Raw genomic sequence first — 20,973 nt, 5'->3', positions numbered from 1 at the left:
ATGGTAATGGGAAGTGAAGAAGTATGTATGAACAGTAAAGAAGACAGGACTCTGAAACAGTACTTTGCAAGTACTGGGATTTAGTTTTAGGAATTTGAATCCAATCAGTTACTATTTTGTATAAATTAGTTCTCTGCAGCTAGTGTAGAAATGTTGATATAATGTACAAATCTAAGTACAGCTTTTTCCTTGAGCTAGTAACATCTGATAGCAGCACAAGTTAGAAATAAAAATTCATATCTTATAAATAAGTAAAGGAATAAATTTTGGAGCAGTATTTCAACTATTCTATCTGCTTCTGGAAAATACTCTCCTAATGTGTCTGATGTCAGTTTGTTTCAAAAATCTCTACAAGCTAGAAATACAAAATGTAAGAAGATAAAAATATGAAAAGAAAATCCACAAAGAAAAATTATGCCCTAAAATACATTTATCTACCATCAAGTAATAACAATTTATTCTTCCTTTTCTTGAATCTTTACTGCTTTTTATTATTAAAACTAGAATTGGGGAGAATACACATTAACACAGAAAAGGCTGGGCTGTTTAATTAAAGAAGATTCATCTCCCAGTTTGAGATGCTGTTCTTGTGTATAACATTTTCACCAACTTGTGTTTACCATCATACTTGTTCTTGGACAGAATAGTGATCCTTTCACACCTGAATAGTAGATCATGCATGTTGCTTTTTTCTTCAGACTTGATGTAGTTGGCTCTGGTAAAATTTGTTTGCCCTCATATTTATAAGAATACCAGGGGTGTGATCACAGAGCTATGAAGAGAAATTATTCTAAGACATCATCACTGACCAGTCAGCCTCTGGTGGTTATGTTTTAAATAGCTATTTACATTTCTGACTTAGCCTGTATTTGGGTTCTTTCAGTTGTAGCACTTTTTCACTGTTGTATGTAGAAAGCTTTGTGTTCATCTTGGGAAAGGAAAAAATATTTTAAACACTGTATTAAAAATAATTTTGCATTGTTACATAGTTTTTCCAACTTTTTTGGAGTTAGCCAAGATAATTTACTACATTCTTTTTTCCTAGCTATGGTTTAAGATAAAATTACATTTGTGAGAGTTGTTCTTGCCAAAATTTTAAGCCATAAATTTCCAGAAATCCAGAAAATTGCCTGGTTTCCCTCTGATTTTGGGCCTCAGTATTCTATTTTGGTTTGGGGTTTTTTTCATGTCTGAGCCCCCAGAACAGAACCTTTTGTTGATTTGCTGTTTTTCAGTGATCCATGTTCCTATCTGATACTTAAATCTGGAAAATACATATTATAGAGTCAAGTGTCATATCATACAATAAATGTAAGGCAATGCAGGAAAAAGATACTTAGAGCTACATTATGCTGCTTATTTGTCTGCTTAAATACATATGGCAGCGTTTTGTATTCCAGCCCAGCAGGGGCCTGCAGCTGCACATTAGGTAGTTCCACAGAAGTCATTACCATGGAAGGGCCATTAAGAAGAAAAACATTGCTCAAAGAAGGCAAGAAACCTATTGTAAGTGTTTCTAATTCTTCCTGTGATTCAGATTGAGTAGTGGCTGCATAATATCCAGAATTAGATTGAACCTGCAGCTTGATACTACACAAAACAATGTTCCTTGTTGCTATCAATTGTAAAATCATTTTCTGTTTAAAGTTTAACTGGATTATAGCAAAGTTGTAATCTTTGTATGTCATTTGATCTACAACTTCTCCCTGCATTTGCAAGTCACATTTCTTAAGTTGTGACAGCAGAGCAGGATTAAAGCAGCTCTATAAATCATCATGTATTTCTGTGAGGGTAGAAATTTGCTACCATAGTGAAATGGGAAGGCTGCAGGGCACCCATCCATAGCACTGAAGTCATGGTAATTTACATACTTAACTTAAATTCACAGTTTTCATATGGTTCTGGTCCTGCACATTTGGTAATTTTTTGTTTTCTGTAGAGCTCATTGATGCTTTTTTATGTGTAACCCTGCTGTCCCATACTAAAAGATTTGCAGAATTGAAGAGATGTAATCTAACTAAATTTTACTGAGCAAATGTAGAAGTCAAACATCTGTCCAGTAGAAGGCAGCACACTATTTTGCTGTGAAGCAATCAGTCCTGATCTGTTTGAGATACCCAAGTATTCATAGCCAGCCATGCAAATTAAGGTAGCTGGGCTAAATTAACACCAGGAGACACTCTTTATGTAATTCTCCATTTCTTGCTTCTGAAATTAACTTTGATAATGCTTGGATTTGCTTGTAAATAGGTTGTTTTAAATGTCAGAGATATACAGTTTTCCCTAAATTTTGTTTTCCTTTCTAATTCAGCTCTCCTCATGGACGAGATACTGGGTTATGCTTTCAGGATCAACTCTTCTATACTTTGGAGCAAAATCTTTAAGAGGCACTGAAAGAAAACATGTAAGCTTTATTTAATTTTGTTCTAGAAACAAACATTATGTATTCATTAGGAGATCTAGAAGGGTGTTTGATGTGTAAGCTATACATTTGCACAACTTTTGCAGTCAGAAGTTAATTCCTACCACAGTCCCAGCTGTGACTGACTTGTGTGTCTTTTCCAGTATAAATCTACACCTGGTAAAAAAGTCTCCATCGTGGGCTGGATGGTGGCATTGCCTGATGACCCTGAGCATCCTGATATTTTCCAGCTAAATAACCCTGACAAAGGTAGATGTTGCAGGATGGACATTGTCTGCATTATATTTCTGTGACAGGAAATAGATTAATCTCTTTTAATGACTTTGTAGATTACAGAGCTTGCAGTGGCATGCATTTAAAAGGCTGAAAAGGGAAGTTTTCAGTATGGAATTCTCAAGGGAGGGTACAAATGAAATTGAACATATTTCTACACTGTACTGTGGTGCTTCTGTGGTGCCTACAGAGGTATTGCAGTATCTTGACAGTTACTGTAAATCTTGTAGAAGTTGCCCAACCAATATAAGATTGCTCTATGTCCATGTGTCTTCATACCCTGCTTTCCAAGTTTCTGAAAAGCTTTCTTACAATTGGTTGTTATAAAAATCTTAACTTACACTGAGGCCATTTAAAATTTTATGAAAATTTCTTCAAACAGCAAACAGTATTCAAAAAAACCTCCACTTACATCATCATTAGTTACTTCTAAGTAATTAATTTTGTAGTGAAATAACTCTTCTGCCTAAAACTTCAAAAACTTAAGAAGATCAGAGAGCTCCTGGAGTTATTTGTACTTCGAGTGGTTACATACAGATTTTTTTAAGTTTCCTTCACTTTTCAGCTTCAGTGCTGGAAATGGATTTGCATCTACTGTGCAAAGTCCATCTCTTGCTCATTGATTAAAATGCACGAAGTATCTGATTGTAGGAAACAAAATAAATGTGTAGAGGAAGCTTACGATAGGACTGGAGAAAACTAAATTCACAAATGTCAAAAAAATTCATAAAAAGTTTAGCAGTAGCCACAACAGTCTTAACGAGAAGAAAGCCAAGAGTAAATTAAGTGTGACCTAGGTGCTCTTTTCTGTAATGTGGCCTTTCTGCCCATACACTTAGCCTTGCAGGCCACATATCCTCCTATATTCCCTTCACCCAAAGACTGATGGATAACATGCTTCTCATGGTCTCTATCAGTGAACAGCATCTTGCTTGAGTGCTGGAGGTGCAAATTAAGAGTTTGCTTCAGGACTTTGGTTTATGCACAGAAAATAGAATCTCTTGGAACAATACATCTGTCTGCAAATTTAGTCTTTAATATTCTTATTTTCATAGGCAATGTTTACAAGTTCCAGGCTGGCTCAAGGTTTCATGCAATATTGTGGCATAAGCATTTGGATGATGCGTGCAAAAGCAACAAGCCTCAGGTAAGGTTGTCAAACACTTCTCCCCACTTTCTCATATTTTCTGGAAAATCTTTACTAGAAAAGACACCTCTTTTCAATTTGTGTGCACACACAGTCCAATGAGGATAGACATAACTTCTCGTTTTCTGCATTGATGCAATTTCTCAATAGGAGGAATAAAAATTATTTTAAACTACAGAATTCACACAAAATTGGGATTTGTGTGGGACTAGATAAATGTCTGGTTACTTAACAGCATACAACCTTTACACTGATTCTTTCACGTGAGGTAACCCACATATAAGGGGCTTTCTCATGAACAGAAAAAGCAAACATGCATTTACTCCATTGTCTGGGTCCATCAGTGCCATTGAAGAGTCTCCTGTAAAATGCTGTGTTTGTCCTTTATATAGTGGCATCGTTATTCATTTGAGGAAAATGTTCATTCTTAAAAGGATTTCCAAAGGTTACATTAATAGGATGCTGATCCATATAGGACCTAAACCAGGATGCAACTTGAGATTCTTCTTTAAAAACATACATCCTCCCCCCCCCTGTGCCGATGGCTTCGTGGAATACTTCATGGAATACTTCAGCTGGATTTGATCCATGAATAGAAAAATCATTTCTCTTTCTTTTTACTTAAGAGGTTAACCTTGATTTGGGCCTGTTTGAGACTGAGTATACTTTTCACATTAGATAATAAATCATTAGCTCACTGTTTTGTAACCTTGCAGTTTCCCAATGCTGTAACAGGTTTAGGAGCATTTTACTGGGTAAATAATTTATGTTCTCTTCCAGGTACCTGCTAATCTTATGTCGTTTGAATAATTTGCTCTCCTACCTGGTGTGACTTCAAGTGCCAAACTGAAGAAACAGGCAGTTAATGATTTTCCTGACATGAGCCAGCCACAATATTTCAGCACTTTTCTATGGAACTTGAAAGTGATTCTGACGCAGCTTTTAAAAACAGAAAGTGAATGTTGTCCTTAGGACCTGTTGTAGTCTCATTCACTGAGCGAAAGCAGACAAGTTAGATGGACAGAAGATTAATCCCAACTCCTCACAGATTCCAAAGCCCTCAAATTTTTGTGGTCAGACTGCCATGAACTGATGTTTGACCACAAACTAACCAACATATCTTCTGCCTATTCCGTCTGCCTACTCTTTTTTAAACGGTTCTTTTTATGGTTAAACTGCTTTGTGTGACTGAAGAATATTTGGCCCATGTTGGGTTTCAATTATTTCTAATGCACAGAATGACTGACAGTGTTAACTTGCTGCAAAGAGTCAATTAGAATAGAAAATTGAGGAACAACATTTTTATAATCTAAGTGCACTGAGTTGTTTGGCAATGTGGTTGCCTCAGATTTTGTATCAAATCTCTGGACAATTCTGCTGTTCACATTTGAGCTATTTGGGAAAAATGTATTTTGGCACCAGACAGAAGACTTTTCATTCAGTTATATTAGTCAAGAACGCCTAGACAAAGGATTTAAGGTTGTTTAAATTTATCTCATGCTAAAAGGTCATCTTTCATTCTCTTACTACTGACATACTTGCTTACAAATTTGGTTTTTAATTCAGTCTGAATCCTGTTCATCTTGAATGCCTTGATAGAGGGAAGCAGGTGATCAGATGTTACTCATGGCTCCTCAGAATGATCCTGTATCATTGTTTCTGTTCTTTCTGTGGATGACTCAGCTCCACTTGGTTCCAATACATGAGGCACCTTTATCCCATGATCCTGCTGTTGGGAAATCATGGTGGCAATGAAGGTTGGGCAAGACTGTCTGAGAGTGGGGGGGAAGAAAAACAAAACAAAACAAATCACAAAAAACCCAACACAACAAAAATTATCTTTCTTCTCTTAAAGAATAATTGTGAAGATAGCAAATGTAGGCAGTATCATTAATTTGCTAATGTGCAGTTTTGATGTGATTCAGTGCCAAAATGCATGTTTTCCAAATAGCACTAAAACGAGGCAAAGAAATTAGTTTTCAAATTGCAACTTATTTGTCATATTATAATGTAAACCAGTTTCAACATTTTGATTCATTTTGTGTGAAAACTGTTGCACTATTTTTGGGTGTATTTTCCTAGCAGTCCACTGCATGCCATTTGTGTAGGGATTCTTTCTATAGTTCTTGTGAACTGTCTCACCCATAAGAACCCTGGTGTTGGAATCTAGGTTTTTGGCAAAGTATTTTGTTACCTCAGTCTTGTATCAAGTTGCTGTATTTTTCAGTTTGTTACATTGATAATGATTGTTTCACTAATTAAATACTATAATGTTAAAAAAAAAGTTTGTTTATTTCAGCAGCAATTGTATTTGGTTGTAAGTTTAAAAATGTGCAGAGTGTGAATGCTGTTAATAAAATATTCTGAAAAAGAATAGTAGGGGTACAGAAGGAACATTATAGCTTAAAGGCAGCAAGCATGTTTTATTTGTGAATGAATGGTATATACCACAGGCTTTATAATGCACAGTGGGTGGCTATTCAATAGTATAAATACTACAGAAGCCAAATTTCTAACCAATCTGAAAAACCCTCCAAATCTGCAGTTCCTTTGGGTGGGATTTGGAAGGGCCAAAGTAGAGATGAACGTATTGTGTTGTTTTCTTCTGGCTGAAGATGGCTGAGCAGATGGACTTCAAAGGTCCCTTCCAACCTGGATCACTTGATGATTCTTCATTCAGGGTAATAAGCTCCACATTACGACTGGCAAAGAAGGTGATTTAATTTCTGCAGAAACCTCATCTTATGAGCAGTTGCCTGAGAGGAATAATATTTTATCTAATATGAATGTGGGAACAAAACAAGCTCATACAAAATGGCTACTTTTAGAGCTGAAAAAGAAAACACATTTCCCTTTTCTGAAATCAACTCCTTTTCCTGCTATGCCCCTGAAACAGGAATACTTTCTCAAAGCTTTTATATTACTCTGTAGTCTTGGAAATCACTTAGATACATCAAACTTGCCTGCGGGGTCATGTCCAGTGTTTCACTGTAAATATTTTATAAAGGAAGCATCAATAAGTGTCTCCTACATCTACCAAGTGGTATCAGCAGTTTAAATGGGAAAATTGATTGTAATTCCTCTCCTCCCCACAGACAACAGGATAGAAATTAAACGAAGTGAGCACATTAGGAGAGAAAAGCAGCACTCACTGTATTCCAGATCATCGTTGTTATTATTGTTATGGAGGCAAACTGCAGAGGAGGAAGAGGACTGCTTTCTGTATTCCAATATTTCACTATAAGGTAACATGCTTTTGTGATACAACACCCAAGTTTAAGTACTGAAGCACTCCTTAAATGCTTACATCCAAAACTCTTGTTTTATAACCTGGGAGAGGAAAAAAACAAGCCAAAACATAATTAAAGCTTTTTCCTACTTTAGATGTCAGGCTGTGCTATGTATGTAAGCAATGGCACTGGTAAACTGCATTATTTTTTCTTCTGAGACCAGTAATTGTTGTGGTATTCCCATAGCTGTGAGGTATAATTATGAACATCGGATTATCACATTCTGAAAATACACCAGACCTTTCCTTAGAGGGAGTGCAAAGAAAAAAAATAAGTCAAAGTTTACAAGTCTCAGTAGAGCTCAGATGTGAGAGCAAGTCAGATAAGTGTGTTAGGAAGGATGAAAACACCCATTTTTGCGTCAACTAAAATAGAGTTGTGCATAAGAAAGTGCAGATAGTAATGAATTGGAGGAAGTATCCTTTATGTTTCTGGACTTTGGGTGTAGCCATGCTCTTACTGCCATAAATTAGCTTTTCAGCTTAAAGGAAGAGTAGATTGTATTCCAAGTGAGTGTTTGCTTCAGATGATCCATGGTTTGCATTTGCAAGCATTATGTGACTGAATAAAAAGAAAACAAACTAGGTCAGAAAAACAGATTTATTCTAGTGTATGTATAGGGAAAGGTCTATCCAGTTCTGCAGAATTAAAAACCAAGCAGTTAGATACAATTTGTTAGTTGATAACACTGTCTTAATAAAATTATAAATGTCATTTTTGATCAGAAAGGAACACCGTGGAAACACTGGAAGGTAGTTGTAGTAAAATGGTTATGTTTCTTGCAGTAATAGAAAGCTATTGATGTGAACCTGTTTGATACAAACACAAAGAATGTGTGCTTTGTCATATCATATCCTTTCATTGGGCAAAGAGACAAAAGCAATGGAAAGCAAAGGAAGCTGGGCAGAAATTAGTAGAGGAAGCTTAAAAAACAAAAAACAAAACCCACACTTTCTTTTAGATTACAAGATGTTCTTTGCTGCTTTCAAGTACAGCATAACTGGAAGTCCAGCTAGTACTGTCTGCATTGTTTAGTAGTGCAGGTTTTTTTAGTTCTTTCAACAAAGGGGAAGGAATAGTTTTTATTTAAAAGATGGTGTGTTAGTAACTGCTGAAGAGACTTGGTCTTCAGATCTTGAGGGTGAGTGTAGGTGGCAGTGTAAAAGCATGTTTTAGCACAGCTACTAAGTTATGAAAATTTAGTCAGCCATTAAAAACACTGGGTTTTGGGTCACTGTGTGAAGATGAGCACCTAATATATTGTATCTCAGAGTTAATATAGTATTCAGATTTTATATAAATTGTTTCCTACAGAAGGATCACATGTACTGAACTCATCACAGAGAGAGGGTCCTAGAGTAACACAAACAAGGATGTTCCCATTACAGTTCAGATATGTAATTAATTGTTAAAGAACTAGCACTTCTTTTGATAATTAAGTTTCCAAAGCAGTCTCCTGCTAGAAGACAATAGTAGTTACTCTCCTCTAACAAAGTAGGTTGGGTGGATTCATGCAGTTCTGACTTTGTATCCAAGAACAATGCAGTCTTCTTTCCCCAGGATGAGGAGCTTGCCATTGATACAGAGAGTGCTGAAGCTTGCCAGGTAGAGAGAGACTGTTCTCAAGCTAGCAAAGCCTGACCTGAAGCTGCCCTTGACCCTGATCTTGTCAATTCCTAACTTTATTCTGTGCCTGTGTCATCTCCTATGGGCATGCTCCAGCTCCAGAGGTGCAAAGGACTCTGAATCCAATGGGCTAATTACATTAAATTAGCAGTAAAATAGGAAAGAAATGTCAAGAGGAGATAAAGCAATTCCTGAGTAATGTGCTGATTAACCATTAGGGGAAGCATAGGGTGGAGCATGTGTGGCTCTCTAGTTCTTCTGACATCTTTTGCTATCAGTCTGCCCCTTGCCTTGCTGCCCCAGGAGGGAAAGAAGGTGGGGGCAGAGGGTGGGGTGGGTGATTTCATGTCAGAGAAACCAACTATTGTACCAACCCCTGACTCATGGCTATTGGGATGACAGGAACACATTTCTTTCAGTCAGATGATTCATTTTGAAGTCAGAACAACACCACACTGCAACATCATAAAAAGGTAGGAAACAAATTAAAGGATTGATGCTAAGGTAGTGCATAAGCTCATTCTATAAAACTGGGATCATCTCAATGGGGGTGGAAACAGCATGCAGGTATCCTGTAATTTCTCCTATGTAAGTTTGTTGAGCTTCTGTCTCAGCAATGAATTGTTTTAGGACAAACATAACATTTACTGTAAACCCTTAACACTGTGATAAACAGGCAGTCTAGATTAAGGTGTTTGCAAACTGTTTTTTTTCTAATTCTTCTGAAAAGTTGTTTCAGTAGTTAGAGAAGACTGGGTTTGGACTTGTATTATTTTTTTTTCTCTTAAATGCTTGTGAATTTTGTCTCTCAAGATTGCTGTTACTAACTTTTGTTGTTACTTAGATTTCTGATGGGGCTGGTTCCCTAGATGTTTGGGGGTTTTTTTATGATTACTTTTGTTTTCTTACAGAGCTAAAGGTCAAAAAAATAATTTGCCTTTCTCTGCGTATTTTTCTTACTATTCGATGAGTGTAATGCTACAGCATCTGAGCTTTATTATTGGATGAGCATTTTTTTACTCACACTTGTAGTGCAGAAGTATGGCAAAGTGGTAACAGTCCTTAGTAAATCTTGGGAACCTGTTGTCAGCTGGTAATAACTACATGTGGAACAAGAATGGAAATCCTGTTTTGTTTCTTCAAAATGAAAAACAAACGTTCAGCAAGTCCTGTACCCATTGTCAGAATGTGGACCCAGTCAGAATGTTTACCCAGTGTCTGGGTAGAAAGCAAGCTTGGTGTTGTCTGATAGCCCATCATAATTAATTAGTCACTAGGTTTAGCTACTCTTTAAGAAGCAGCAAGAAATCCTGACATTAGGCAGTCATAATTCTCTCCTGTCCTGTTATCTGCTGCCTAACTGAAGCTTTGGAGGAGACAGAAGGGCTTTTTCATAATTTCTCTCTGTACATAAATTATTAATGAAAGTGTATCTTAATCTCAAAGGCATCAAATATTGCAGTCGAGCCTTCTGTAAATTTTTGTAATGCTAGCGGGAGTTTTAGATTGTGTATGGCAGAACTCCAAGGTGGTTTGTGTGTTTTATCAAAAAACTTGGACAAAAACCAGACCAGAAACACAAAATGGGTGATGAGGCAAGAATATACTATACAATCAAAACATTTGTGGGTATGTGCATGGCTTTTAGTCAAGTTTCTTTGCTTCACCTTTCTGCTCTTTGGTATCCACATACCCATTCATATTTAAAAACACTAGGAACATATTTATACTGCAAGACAACCATGTGATCTGTAGCAAGCTTTTCCTGCTCAGATCACACTTCCATTATCCATATATATTCTGTGATTACACACATCCACACTGAGTCTTAGCACACCATAGGTTAAGGTTAATTGCAGTGTCTTATATATTTTGCAGTTTATAACAGGACCTTAAAATTCTGGTTGTGGTTATTTTAACTCTCCAGCATAGTGGCCTGCTAAGGCAATGTGTTTGTTGGGGTTTTGCCTGTATACATTTATGGACAGGAAGAGGTGATGGAAGGCACACACAGTGACCACAGCTTACACTCGAGCTTACACCCAGCTGCCAATTTTCACATGTACTATCAGGGGCATAGGGCTCCATTAGCCCTAAAGAGACCAGCAAGTGATTAATATATCTGAGTTTAAAACTTCTAAATGTGCTGAATTTTTGACCTGAGAAAAGGGGAATGAGAGAAGAAAGGGTATTAAGGGTGATTTTGTTGTTTGGGTTTTTTTTTTTTAATTATTATTTCTCCAATTATTTTTTAAACCTTTCTCATGAGCTAATGTTTTTTTTTTTTTTTTTTGCCTGTGCTTTAAGGTAAATGAGCCAAGTGATTCCTTTGTGTCTTTAAGTGAGCCCTTTACTCTCCCTTCCTGCCTCTGAACTTTGTATTGCTCTTACCTTTTACCAGGCAGAGTAAACAGAAATCCTCATTGAACTTTCTGTTTACACAGAAACTTGTCAGTGTATTTCAGTTCATTTTTAACATGTTCAAACATTCTTCTCTCTCTAGTTAATTAACAGTTAACACAGCTACCAAGGAAAGCTGTACCAGGAAAGAGGGACATGTCAGTACAATGTCTAATTGACAATGGCCTGGTTCCTTCTGCCAGTTACTTACACAAATTCAGCCTCTTACTAACTCCCACTCTTCATCTCAGTGATAGCAGCCAGGACAAAAGACCTCCTAGAATGTAGATCTCACTGGAAGTCAAAGGTAAGTACAGAAGTTTGGAGTCACCTCCATCTGTGAGGTGACAGAGCTCCTTTAGAAAAGGAGAAGACTCTAGGCATGAGCACAAGTCCTTTGGAAAATCCAGAGTGCCCAGGGCACATTGGTGCAGGCGTGGTGTTGTGCTAAAGGTGAAGTCTTAAAAGTGAAAGACGACCTTTTTTTTTGTTTGTTTGTTATCGGTAGTGGTGGGGTTTTTGGGTTGGCTTTTTTTGTTGCTGTTGTTTTTTGGTGGTGGGGGGTTTTTTTCTAAGTACCTGGCATATATGATGAGCATATATGTTGAGTTCTTGTACTTCATTTAAAAATAAGTATATTTTTTAAGCATTCTGTTGGGGCCTTATGGACACTAATTGCCCTAATGGCCCTGACCAACCCCACCTGGCCCCCTCACAACTCTGCCCATGGGCCCAGGAACCTATTTAAGCTCAGCCAGGGGCCCTCAGCCCCTGACTGGCAGGCTGGCCTCTTGCCTTGGCCTTGATCCTGCTTTGTCCCCATGGACCTGCCCAGCAGCTGCTGGATTGGACCTGGCCTTGCCTGTGCATTGGCCGCTGACCTGCTGCATCCCAGGGACTGATCTGGATGGGGTTGGACCTGGCCCTGGCCATCCCTGCTCACCTGACTCAGGTATGGAGGGGCTGGGACCTGATTCCCCCATCCTGCAGCTCTCTTCTCCCCCTCAGGTCTCAGCTGCTTCTCACTTGCAGAGCCAGCAGCCCTTGCTTTTCTCTGACACATTCTGTGTGATTGTGCCAATTCTGAGAAACATCCACAGCTGGCCCAGTTTATGCCTTTTCTGAAGATTAAAAAAAAAAGGGGGGGGAGGAGGGAAGCAGAAATGTGTGTTTCCTAGCAGAAATCCCAAGCACTTCTAAAACTGCCCAGGCATAGGAGGATTTTGCAAGTACTGGTATGAAGGGAGATGAGGAAAGACTGGGCTCTTGCTATGTCCATAAAAAGAAAACAATGACAGGGTGTTTGATAAGAGGTTGCTTAACTATCAGAAACAGGTTGTTTAGCAAAAAAATAATCACACTTTCTTGTTGATATAAAAGGCTAAAAGAATACTGGAGAAAAAAGAAGAGAATTAAGCTGCTGCCCATATGTGTAACTTTGTTCATCTTGATAGTTTTGTACCATACCAGTATAAATTAATTTCCCTTTTGATTCTGCTGAGGTTTGTTTCCTCTCTAGTTCATGTGTATTGGTTGCAGTCAACAAAGAAGGATGTGCCAGTAGTTTTATAAATTCCCTTATAATTTTTACTTAATGAACTTTTAACACAATTAAAACACACAAGAAGCACAAGGTGGTATCAAACAAAAACAAGCGGATAAGACAGTACCAAGCATCTAATTTCCTTTTGAATTATGGAAATGCAAATTACTAGTGTAAGTTACTAAGATTGGATTATTAGAAAAACACAGCAGCAAAATTTAATAAACAAAATTCTCTTTAATATGCATCTCTTGCATGCAGAAAAACCACAGAAAGCTACTTAGAGTTGGTTTAGTGCAGATTTTTCTAGTTCTCATACTAAAACCAAAGAGAGTTTTAAGATTTCCAGCCAGGTAGCCACAATGTTTGTCTGCAAGTTCTCTAGAAGTGACTGTACCCTGCCTTCCTTGCTGTTCCAATCATTGAAGAACCTGAACTTGCCCTGGAATTTAAAAAGGAGTGTACTGCTTTTAGGGTGGGGTCCCTCTTGATGTTACTTTACTGAAAATTGTAATTAGTATTAGATAACTGTAGTATTAGTCACTCTAAACTTAGGGGAAAAAAAAAAAAAAAAAAACCCAAAAAAAAAAAAAAAAAAAAAAAAAACAAAAAAAAAAACCAAAAAAAAAAAAAAACCAAAAAAAACCAAAAACAAAAACCAAAAAACCAAAAAAAACACAAACAAAAAAACCAAACAAAACCTTACCTAAACTCTTAGACATTTACCAATAACCAGGGAAAAAATGTTACTTACTGGTGTGGTTTAGAAAAGTTGTGTGGGTTTTTTTGTAAATAAGAAATTAAGAAATCCTGGTAGTTCCTTGGTGATATTTATTTTTTAAGCTGCTGAGCAGTAACAGCAAGCTTAATATACAAGGAAGGTGTTACAGCACTGCTATCTAAACACATAAAGTCCATCACTTTTTCCAGGAACTAGCAGTTTGGTTCCATCCACTTAAGTTTACACAGGTTAATAATTTAAAACTGTCCAATTCCTGTCTGTCTAACACCTGAGCAAACTCTGGAACCAGAATGACAGCCTCAGCCCTACTGAGTATTGAGTAGGACTGAGTACTGCAAATACTGTACAGGCTTCTCTCTCAGAAGCACTAAATAGCCAGTCATGACATGCCACTACCATAGGAAGAGTTGCAGTTATGACAACAGCATTCAAACAAAATAAGTCAGTTACTAGCAAACCTTCAACCTTTGAAAATCTTTTATTTGAAAAGCATGATCCAGGTCAGATCTTTAAAATCTAAATTTCTGTGTTAATGAAATAAGCAAGTCATAACAGCTTATGTGCTTGTTACTTCTTCCCCTCCCTTGCCCCCAGATGACTTTTGTAGTGAAAGCCAAGCATAAATTCCAAATCCCTTTGGAAATAACTCCAGTAAAGACATAGAATCATGGAATGGTTTGGGTTGGAAGGGACCTTTAAAGGCCATCTACTCAAACACCCCTGCAGTTATCAGGGACTCTTTTATTTAGACTGGGTGGCTCAGAGCTCTGTCCAACCTGACCTTGAGTATTTCCAGGGATGGGACTTCTGCCACCTTGCTGAGAAAAATTTCTGCCTTATATCTGGTCTTAATCTATCCTCTCTTACCTATCTATCTATCCACTCCTTGTCACATCACTGCAGGCCCTGCTAAAAAGCTTGTCCCTGTCTTTGTTATAAGCCCCCCCTAAGCATAGAAAGGTGTCTCCAGAGCCTTCTCTTCTCCAGGCTGAATTACCCCAACTCTCAGCATTTCCTCATAGGAGGAAGGATCATAGGATCAGAAATCCTTCTGATCATTTTTGTGGCCTCCTCTGAACCTACTCCACAGGCACATGTCTGTTTTTTGTGCCGAGGACTCCAGAGATGAATGCAGTGCTCCAGGTGGAATCCAAGAGAGCCAAGTCCAGGGGCAGAATCCCCACCCTTGACCCTTCTGGTCATGCTTCCTTTGTTGCAGCCTGGGACTCTGCTGTCTTTCTGGGCCAGAAGCACACATTGCCAGCTCATCTCTAGCTTTTCATCCACCAGTACCCCAGGTCTTTCTCTGCAGGGCTGCTCTCAATACCTGCATTCACTCAGTCTATGTTGATACCTGTGAGCATCAGCACGGGCTACTCAGCCCAGCACTGAGTCCATTGCCCAGTGCCAGCTCTGCTGGCTAAAGGTAAGCTCCTAAGCACTCTACAACACCTGAGAATTGTTACTCAGGAGTTACTGTGTCATTTTGTATCTTACTGGAAGGGAAAGTTTTCTCCCTTTAGATGTAGTCATGCTGTTTCTGGTGTTCCTGCTCTCCGGCAGCAGTTAAGCCTTCTTGTCCTTGATGTCAGATTGTTCCTGAGTCACAAATTACCATTGACAAGTAGTTACAATTTGAATTTCCCCTCCAAAATACTCCAGTTCTAATCAAGCCACCTCTGCAGTTTCCCTCTTCCTCTTTAAGACAGATGAAGATGTGTGTCCTTCCAAATAGTATTTAAAATAACAATTGCAAACACTATGCTCCTATTAAGAGAGTTTTTCTTTCTAAGTAGCTAGTAAAGTAGGCAAATCTAGCTTGCCATCCCCCAAATAAATTGCTCTTATTTTGTGTGTATCCCAGTCTACTCCTCCCATTTAAGCAAGTGTTTATGTTAGCTATTAACACAGCTCCACTGGCCAATTGAGTGTTGACTCAAGTTATATTCACCTGCTATTTCAGATACCTGCTGTCAAAAGCTAAAAGTTGATGTGATTAAATACTGGTTTCATAACTGTGCACACAATTGCTGTGTTGATTTTTGTGTCACTATAAAGCAAAAAAGACTAAGCTTACCTGAGAGCTCCTCTGAAAAGCACAACTAATGACCTAAGATTAGACTGTGGAAACACATTGTGCTACAGTTGATCTAATGGGAAGTATTTAAATCCCGATGTAGATAAATCTCCAAGAACACACACTCCATAAGCAGAGGAAAATTATCTATCAGTCTCCCAGTTAAAAAATACGACTGCTGAGAATATGACTTCAAAATTGTGTAATTCAATTAGGCTGAATTTGTTTATGTGAGAAAATGAAAGAACAGAAAGCAAACTGATCTGCTGTACAGGAAGCTAACCAAGTCACGGGATTTCCCACAGACCGTCAAAAGTGCTGGGTACAATTGTAGAGGAAGCAGATGTTGGGGAACAAGCAAGGTTGCAAGGTGTCTCATTTCAGTGGGAGCATAAGGCAAAATTGGAACACTGGAAAGCATGAAGTGCTAGACAAAGAGGCTTGAAACTGTGAGTAAATACACTATCGTTTGATTCCTCTTATGTTTAGCAGGGCATGATTTTGTGCATTCTGGTGAAACATCAAGACTGCAGATAACAAACATGGACTCCATTATTCTCTCTTTATGTAACAGCTGAAAAATGCTGAGGTGGTATCTATTCTAGGAAAAAAATAGGTGACTGTTTTATAAAGCCTTGCTAAAACTATTATTAAAACAAAGGCTCTTATTGTTTTGTGTGAATAAGTTTCTAGCACTTCGTTGATGTATCATACCTTGCAGTAAAACATAGGCTTCCAGATTCTTCTCTGTACAGCAAGTGGAGAGAAGAGCCACAGTTGCTAACATATGGAAAACCTCTTTTAAAAACGAAGGACATTTTTCAGTCTCAGAGCACACAAAATATTTTCTTTAGTAGCACAGACCATAGCGATACGAGACATGGTGAAAAAGGATTCATTTGCTCAACATTAGAATGTCATATTACATGACATTAAGGGTTGCCAACATATGTTCATTTGAACAAAGGACAGTACAAAGCAGTACAATAAGCATTTCTTACCTCCATGTGTATAATCATTTTTCAGAACGACACACGAGAACTTATTGCTCTGACAACAGTAGAGATACTGCATTTTTTTAATGATACCACCTCAGCTAGAAAAAAGAAAGCATTTTTAGTATCCTCATTCTGTGGATATCAGCTAATGGTTGCAGCCTGTGGATTCTAACAGAGATGGACACAATCTCAAAATCATAGTTCATACTTAGGAACTGATGCCATCTCTTTCTTGGAAAATTAATGTATTAACTAATCTCCCCTTGAGCAGGTGATGATGAAAGTCAGAAAATAAGATGAACAATTATTTGAGAAGGAAACAGTAAGTTATTTAAACAGGCTAGGTAGATCTCTGTGCATGTCTATAGTTCTATAACTTTTCCTTCTTGTCCTTATCTGTGAAGTTTTACCTTACCATGAAGTCAGCATTCATGCCCTAGGTGGCCTCTGGTTTCTAGTAAGAATGGTAGTTATTTTTTTAAGATCAAGTGTTCAATAATGCCTTTGGCAGGCTAAAACTACTCATTTTTATTAGTCTAAAAATAAGCTTACTAGGATGAATTTGCATTGCTCAAATTGGGCAAAGTATGCATGCAAAATTTGTGAAAATAAATAATACTGAAAATTTGTACATAATTAAAAATGCACAGCAGACTGTTTCACATAGGAGACATGATATGAAAGGGAACGTTTTAGTAAACTTCCTGCTTTGTGTAACTCACATGTAAAACTAAGATGGAGACTTCTGTATAGAGTGTTATACAGGAATTTCTCTTTTTACACTGGCTATAAATAAATGGTATTCCAAAAGGAATGAGAGATAGATGGAAGTACTTGCCACAAGCTGCTCAGGTCTTACTGTAAAAAGAGACTACTAGTTCTCTAATATTTCTTAAATCTTGGAAATGCAATCTCCGTGTAAATTTCTCAAGTCTACTTTAACAGGAAATTTTTAAGGCTTAATGCTGCTGGTGTGAGACTGACAGTTGAAAACTTATATCACCAGAACAGCATAATGATTTTTGAACTTGGCATCCAAACCTATATTTCAGTAAAAAGTATTTGACAGGTATTAATTATGAGAAAATATATTAGTGTTTTTTTCCAACTCACCCATCAGTAAATTTGTCCTCTCTCTTAAGCAGTAATTTATCCTCCTCACGATTCTCTGATTTTTCTCTACCTTTCTCAGTTACTTTCCCAGTTACTCTCTGGAATAGGTAGGCTTGATCCATAAACTACTTCTACTTCATTGAAGCTTCTGTCCTTGTTACATGCTTCTTCATCTTTAGACCTTCTCCCATCATTGCAAAGAACTCAGCTGATTTCTTCCCAGGTAACACGGACACCTAAACCCCACGTCCAAAGTGGAATGAAAGAAACAGAGAAAAAAGTCAATTAAAAGCAATTGTGGATAAAAAACAGGAACTAGAATTTGAGTCACTGGTTTTCCATGTTGTTGGCTTCTTTTGTGTTTTCCCTCTTTTTTTTTTTTTTTTTTTTTTTTTTGTGTTTTTCAACCCTGAGAATCAAGACTGAGGGACTGTGACAAGATTACTCCTACCCAATACAAAAGAATGCAGTCTGATTTTGTGTTCACAATAGCTTTTTTAGGAAGAAGAAAGAAAAACTCCATAGTTTTATAAGATTCTCAGAAAAGTGAAAGATAAGGAATATGGCTTTTTACTAAAATAAAATTTCTTCCAGGCCTCAAAGTGATTCGAGTTACACTATGATCATTAGCCTATACCAGAAAACTGACACAGGAGTGCTGGACCCAACTGTACAGTAAAATACAATAAAGTTCAGAATGAAGAGACATAAGAATCTCATTTTTTTTTCAAATCTGTATGAAAAGTCAGATCTTCGTACTAAGTTCTGAAACATCAAAACAGTAAATATTGTGTTTAAGAAAATACATTTCAATGCGCTTTTTTTTTTTCATGTGCTTTTTTTTGTGTTTGTTTTGTTTTAGAGAAAGCAAATAGAAGACTGAGTGTAAAGGTCGGTTAATTTCCAAATTGTGGAATTCAGCAATGATACACTGTGGAAAAAAATATATCTGTGCTGTTATTACATGTATTTTTATGTTTGCAAGCATCTTAATCTGCTTCTGGGGAGATCTTCAGCTACAGAATAACATAACTAGAAAAATTTTCCCCGAGGCAAGAAAATTCAGCCCAGAGAATCAGCTTTGTAGGGGAAAACCTGCTGAAAATGCAATAACAGCATTGAAAGATAACAGAACTTTTATTATATCCCCATACTTTGATGACAGAGAAGGCAAAGTCACTCGTGTGATTGGGATTGTTCACCATGAAGATGTAAAAGAACTGTACTGCTGGTTCTGCTGCCAGCCCAGTGGGAATATATATGTATCAAAAGCAAAGATTGATGTTCACTCAGACAGATTTGGCTTCCCTTATGGCACAGCAGATATCGTTTGTTTGGAACCCAAAACCTGCAATCCAACACACGTATCAATTAATCAGTCTCCACATGGAAACATTGACCAGCTCCCGAGGTTTGAAATTAAAAACCGCAAGGCTGAGACCTTCTCTGTTGACTTCACTGTCTGCATCTCTGCCATGTTTGGAAATTACAACAATGTCTTGCAGTTTATACAAAGTGTGGAAATGTACAAGATTCTTGGGGTACAGAAAGTGGTGATCTATAAGAACAACTGCAGCCACCTGATGGAGAAAGTCTTGAAGTTTTATGTGGAAGAAGGGACTGCAGAGATAATTCCCTGGCCAATAAATTCACACCTTAATGTTTCTTCTAAATGGCACTTTTCTATGGATGCAAAAGACATTGGCTACTATGGACAAATCACAGCTCTGAATGACTGTTTATACCGTAACATGCAGAGGAGTAAGTTTGTGGTTCTCACTGATGCTGATGAAATAATTCTTCCCCTTAAGCATCCAGACTGGAAAACTATGATGAGCAGTCTTCAGCAGCAAAACCCCGGGACTGACATTTTCCTCTTTGAGAACCACATCTTCCCAGAAACAGTATCTACTCACATGTTCAACATTTCATCCTGGAATTCTGTGCCAGGAGTTAATATACTACAGCATGTCTACAGGGAGCCTGACAGGAAAGAGGTTTTCAACCCCAGAAAAATGATAATTGATCCTCGAAAGGTGATTCAGACTTCAGTGCATTCTGTCCTACGTGCTTATGGGAAGAGTGTGAATGTTCCCATGGATGTTGCCCTTGTTTATCACTGTCGGGTGCCCCTTCAAGCTGACCTTCCCAGGGAGTCTCTCATCAGAGATACAACACTGTGGAGATACAACTCATCATTAATCACAAATGTTAACAAGGTGCTACATCAAACCATTCTGTAAGCTCAAAAGTGAAACCTTGGTTATAAGGAGGGAAAGCGAAGAGCTGCACATTGCATGGGGCAGCAGAGAGTATAATTATACATCACATTAAAATAACTTCCACATGAAGTTTACATCTTCCAGAGTTTTAGGAGGACAGTCTTTTAATGTGCTGTGCAGAGGTAAATGTGTTTGATTTGTGGACTGAATTAAGGTATTCAGGGGAATGATTTCCAAAAGTGAAAAATCTATTTAATCTAAAAAAGGTGTTTGAGGCCTAGGTCCATTATTTTCCAGAAAATAATGAGAAGAGAGGTTTGCACATGGCTGGTAACTTTGTTGTATGCCTGCAGGAACACAGACGGGTACATCTGTGTGGCATTCCTCTTTTCAGGGATATATCCCTTTGGCTCTGAAAGTTAACTGTGCTGGCTATGCTACAATTTTAAGTGCAATAATGAAATCTAATGGTCTTGCAACAGGCATTTAATGCTATGTTTTCCTAAAGATAAATGCACTGTATCTTTAAGATCTTCTATTACAGACAGGAATGAAGGTCTGTAATTTATAGCCTTCACTGCCAGAAAAAAACACACCAACTTGTACGAATGCCAGCCCTGAATTTTCTTGTAGGCACGATTCAACCAGCAGCCGCTGTTTCTGAAAGGTAAAAGGACTGATGTAAACCACCGGATTTTATCATTGTATGATTATCAAGTTTCCGTTTGTTTTTTTTTTTTTTTAATTGATCTGCCTTTTGAAAATACAATGTCTTGCTTGCGTTTCTCCATTTTACCCAAGTTAATTTACAGATAATACCGTAGGACCGAGTCCAGAGGCCTGCTCCAGCAAGGTACAGAACAACCCTAGTCCCTTTTCACTTGTTGCAGCCTCTGCTCCTCATTCGCGGAGCCCCCGGGGCTGTCAGGCCCTGCTCCCCGCAGCGCCCCGGCACCGGCCCCACCTCGCGGTCTTGAGCGAGGCCTCCCCCGAAAAGCTGCGACTATGGCGGGAGCGACCGCTCCTCGCCCGAGCGGCCGGAGCGAAGCGGGCCCCTCCCGGCCCACCCCCGCTCCGTGGGGCCGCGCCCTGACGGAGCCGCTGCCCCGTGGGCCTCGGA

General features: G+C 38.2%; 2 protein-coding genes and 1 long non-coding RNA gene across 20 annotated transcripts in view; 2 read left to right on the top strand and 1 right to left on the bottom strand.

Annotated features, from left to right (window-relative positions):
• Positions 1–6,126, top strand: part of RALGPS1 (Ral GEF with PH domain and SH3 binding motif 1) — a 68,608-nt gene extending 62,482 nt beyond the window's left edge. For 6 of the 14 annotated variants that reach the window (XM_071766438.1, XM_071766434.1, XM_071766435.1 and 3 more), the window contains 5 exons: positions 1,386–1,506; positions 2,312–2,404; positions 2,566–2,671; positions 3,751–3,842; positions 4,623–6,126. In XM_071766438.1, coding sequence (XP_071622539.1) covers positions 1,386–1,506; positions 2,312–2,404; positions 2,566–2,671; positions 3,751–3,842; positions 4,623–4,652 — 442 coding nt within the window. In that variant the 3' untranslated portion in view covers positions 4,653–6,126. The remainder of the gene's footprint in view (positions 1–1,385; positions 1,507–2,311; positions 2,405–2,565; positions 2,672–3,750; positions 3,843–4,622) is intronic. The other 8 variants (XM_071766437.1, XM_071766443.1, XM_071766433.1 and 5 more) reach the window with 2 other exon arrangements.
• A 671-nt stretch (positions 6,127–6,797) lies between these two features.
• LOC139806602 (uncharacterized) lies at positions 6,798–20,766 on the bottom strand. The gene is made up of 3 exons (XR_011730299.1): positions 20,673–20,766; positions 16,522–17,867; positions 6,798–7,693 (listed from the first exon to the last, which is right to left on the bottom strand). It is a non-coding gene; the product is annotated as an uncharacterized lncRNA (long non-coding RNA).
• On the top strand, positions 11,232–20,643 carry LOC139806601 (uncharacterized). 5 transcript variants are annotated; one of them, XM_071766464.1, is made up of 3 exons: positions 11,232–11,465; positions 16,010–16,136; positions 18,494–20,643. In XM_071766464.1, the coding sequence occupies exon 3, from the start codon at positions 18,555–18,557 to the stop codon at positions 19,872–19,874; it is 1,320 nt and encodes a 439-aa protein (XP_071622565.1). In that variant the 5' UTR covers positions 11,232–11,465; positions 16,010–16,136; positions 18,494–18,554; the 3' UTR covers positions 19,875–20,643. The 5 variants fall into 5 exon arrangements, with proteins under 5 accessions (XP_071622565.1, XP_071622564.1, XP_071622566.1 ...); XM_071766465.1 differs by lacking the exon at positions 11,232–11,465 and adding an exon at positions 11,937–12,110; XM_071766463.1 differs by lacking the exon at positions 16,010–16,136 and having other exon boundaries at positions 11,246–11,465.
• Positions 20,767–20,973: the final 207 nt, after the last annotated feature.

Source organism: Heliangelus exortis, chromosome 22 (assembly GCF_036169615.1).
Source record: "Heliangelus exortis chromosome 22, bHelExo1.hap1, whole genome shotgun sequence".
Classification (NCBI taxonomy): domain Eukaryota; kingdom Metazoa; phylum Chordata; class Aves; order Apodiformes; family Trochilidae; genus Heliangelus; species Heliangelus exortis.
This window is presented reverse-complemented; position numbering and strand designations above follow the sequence as displayed.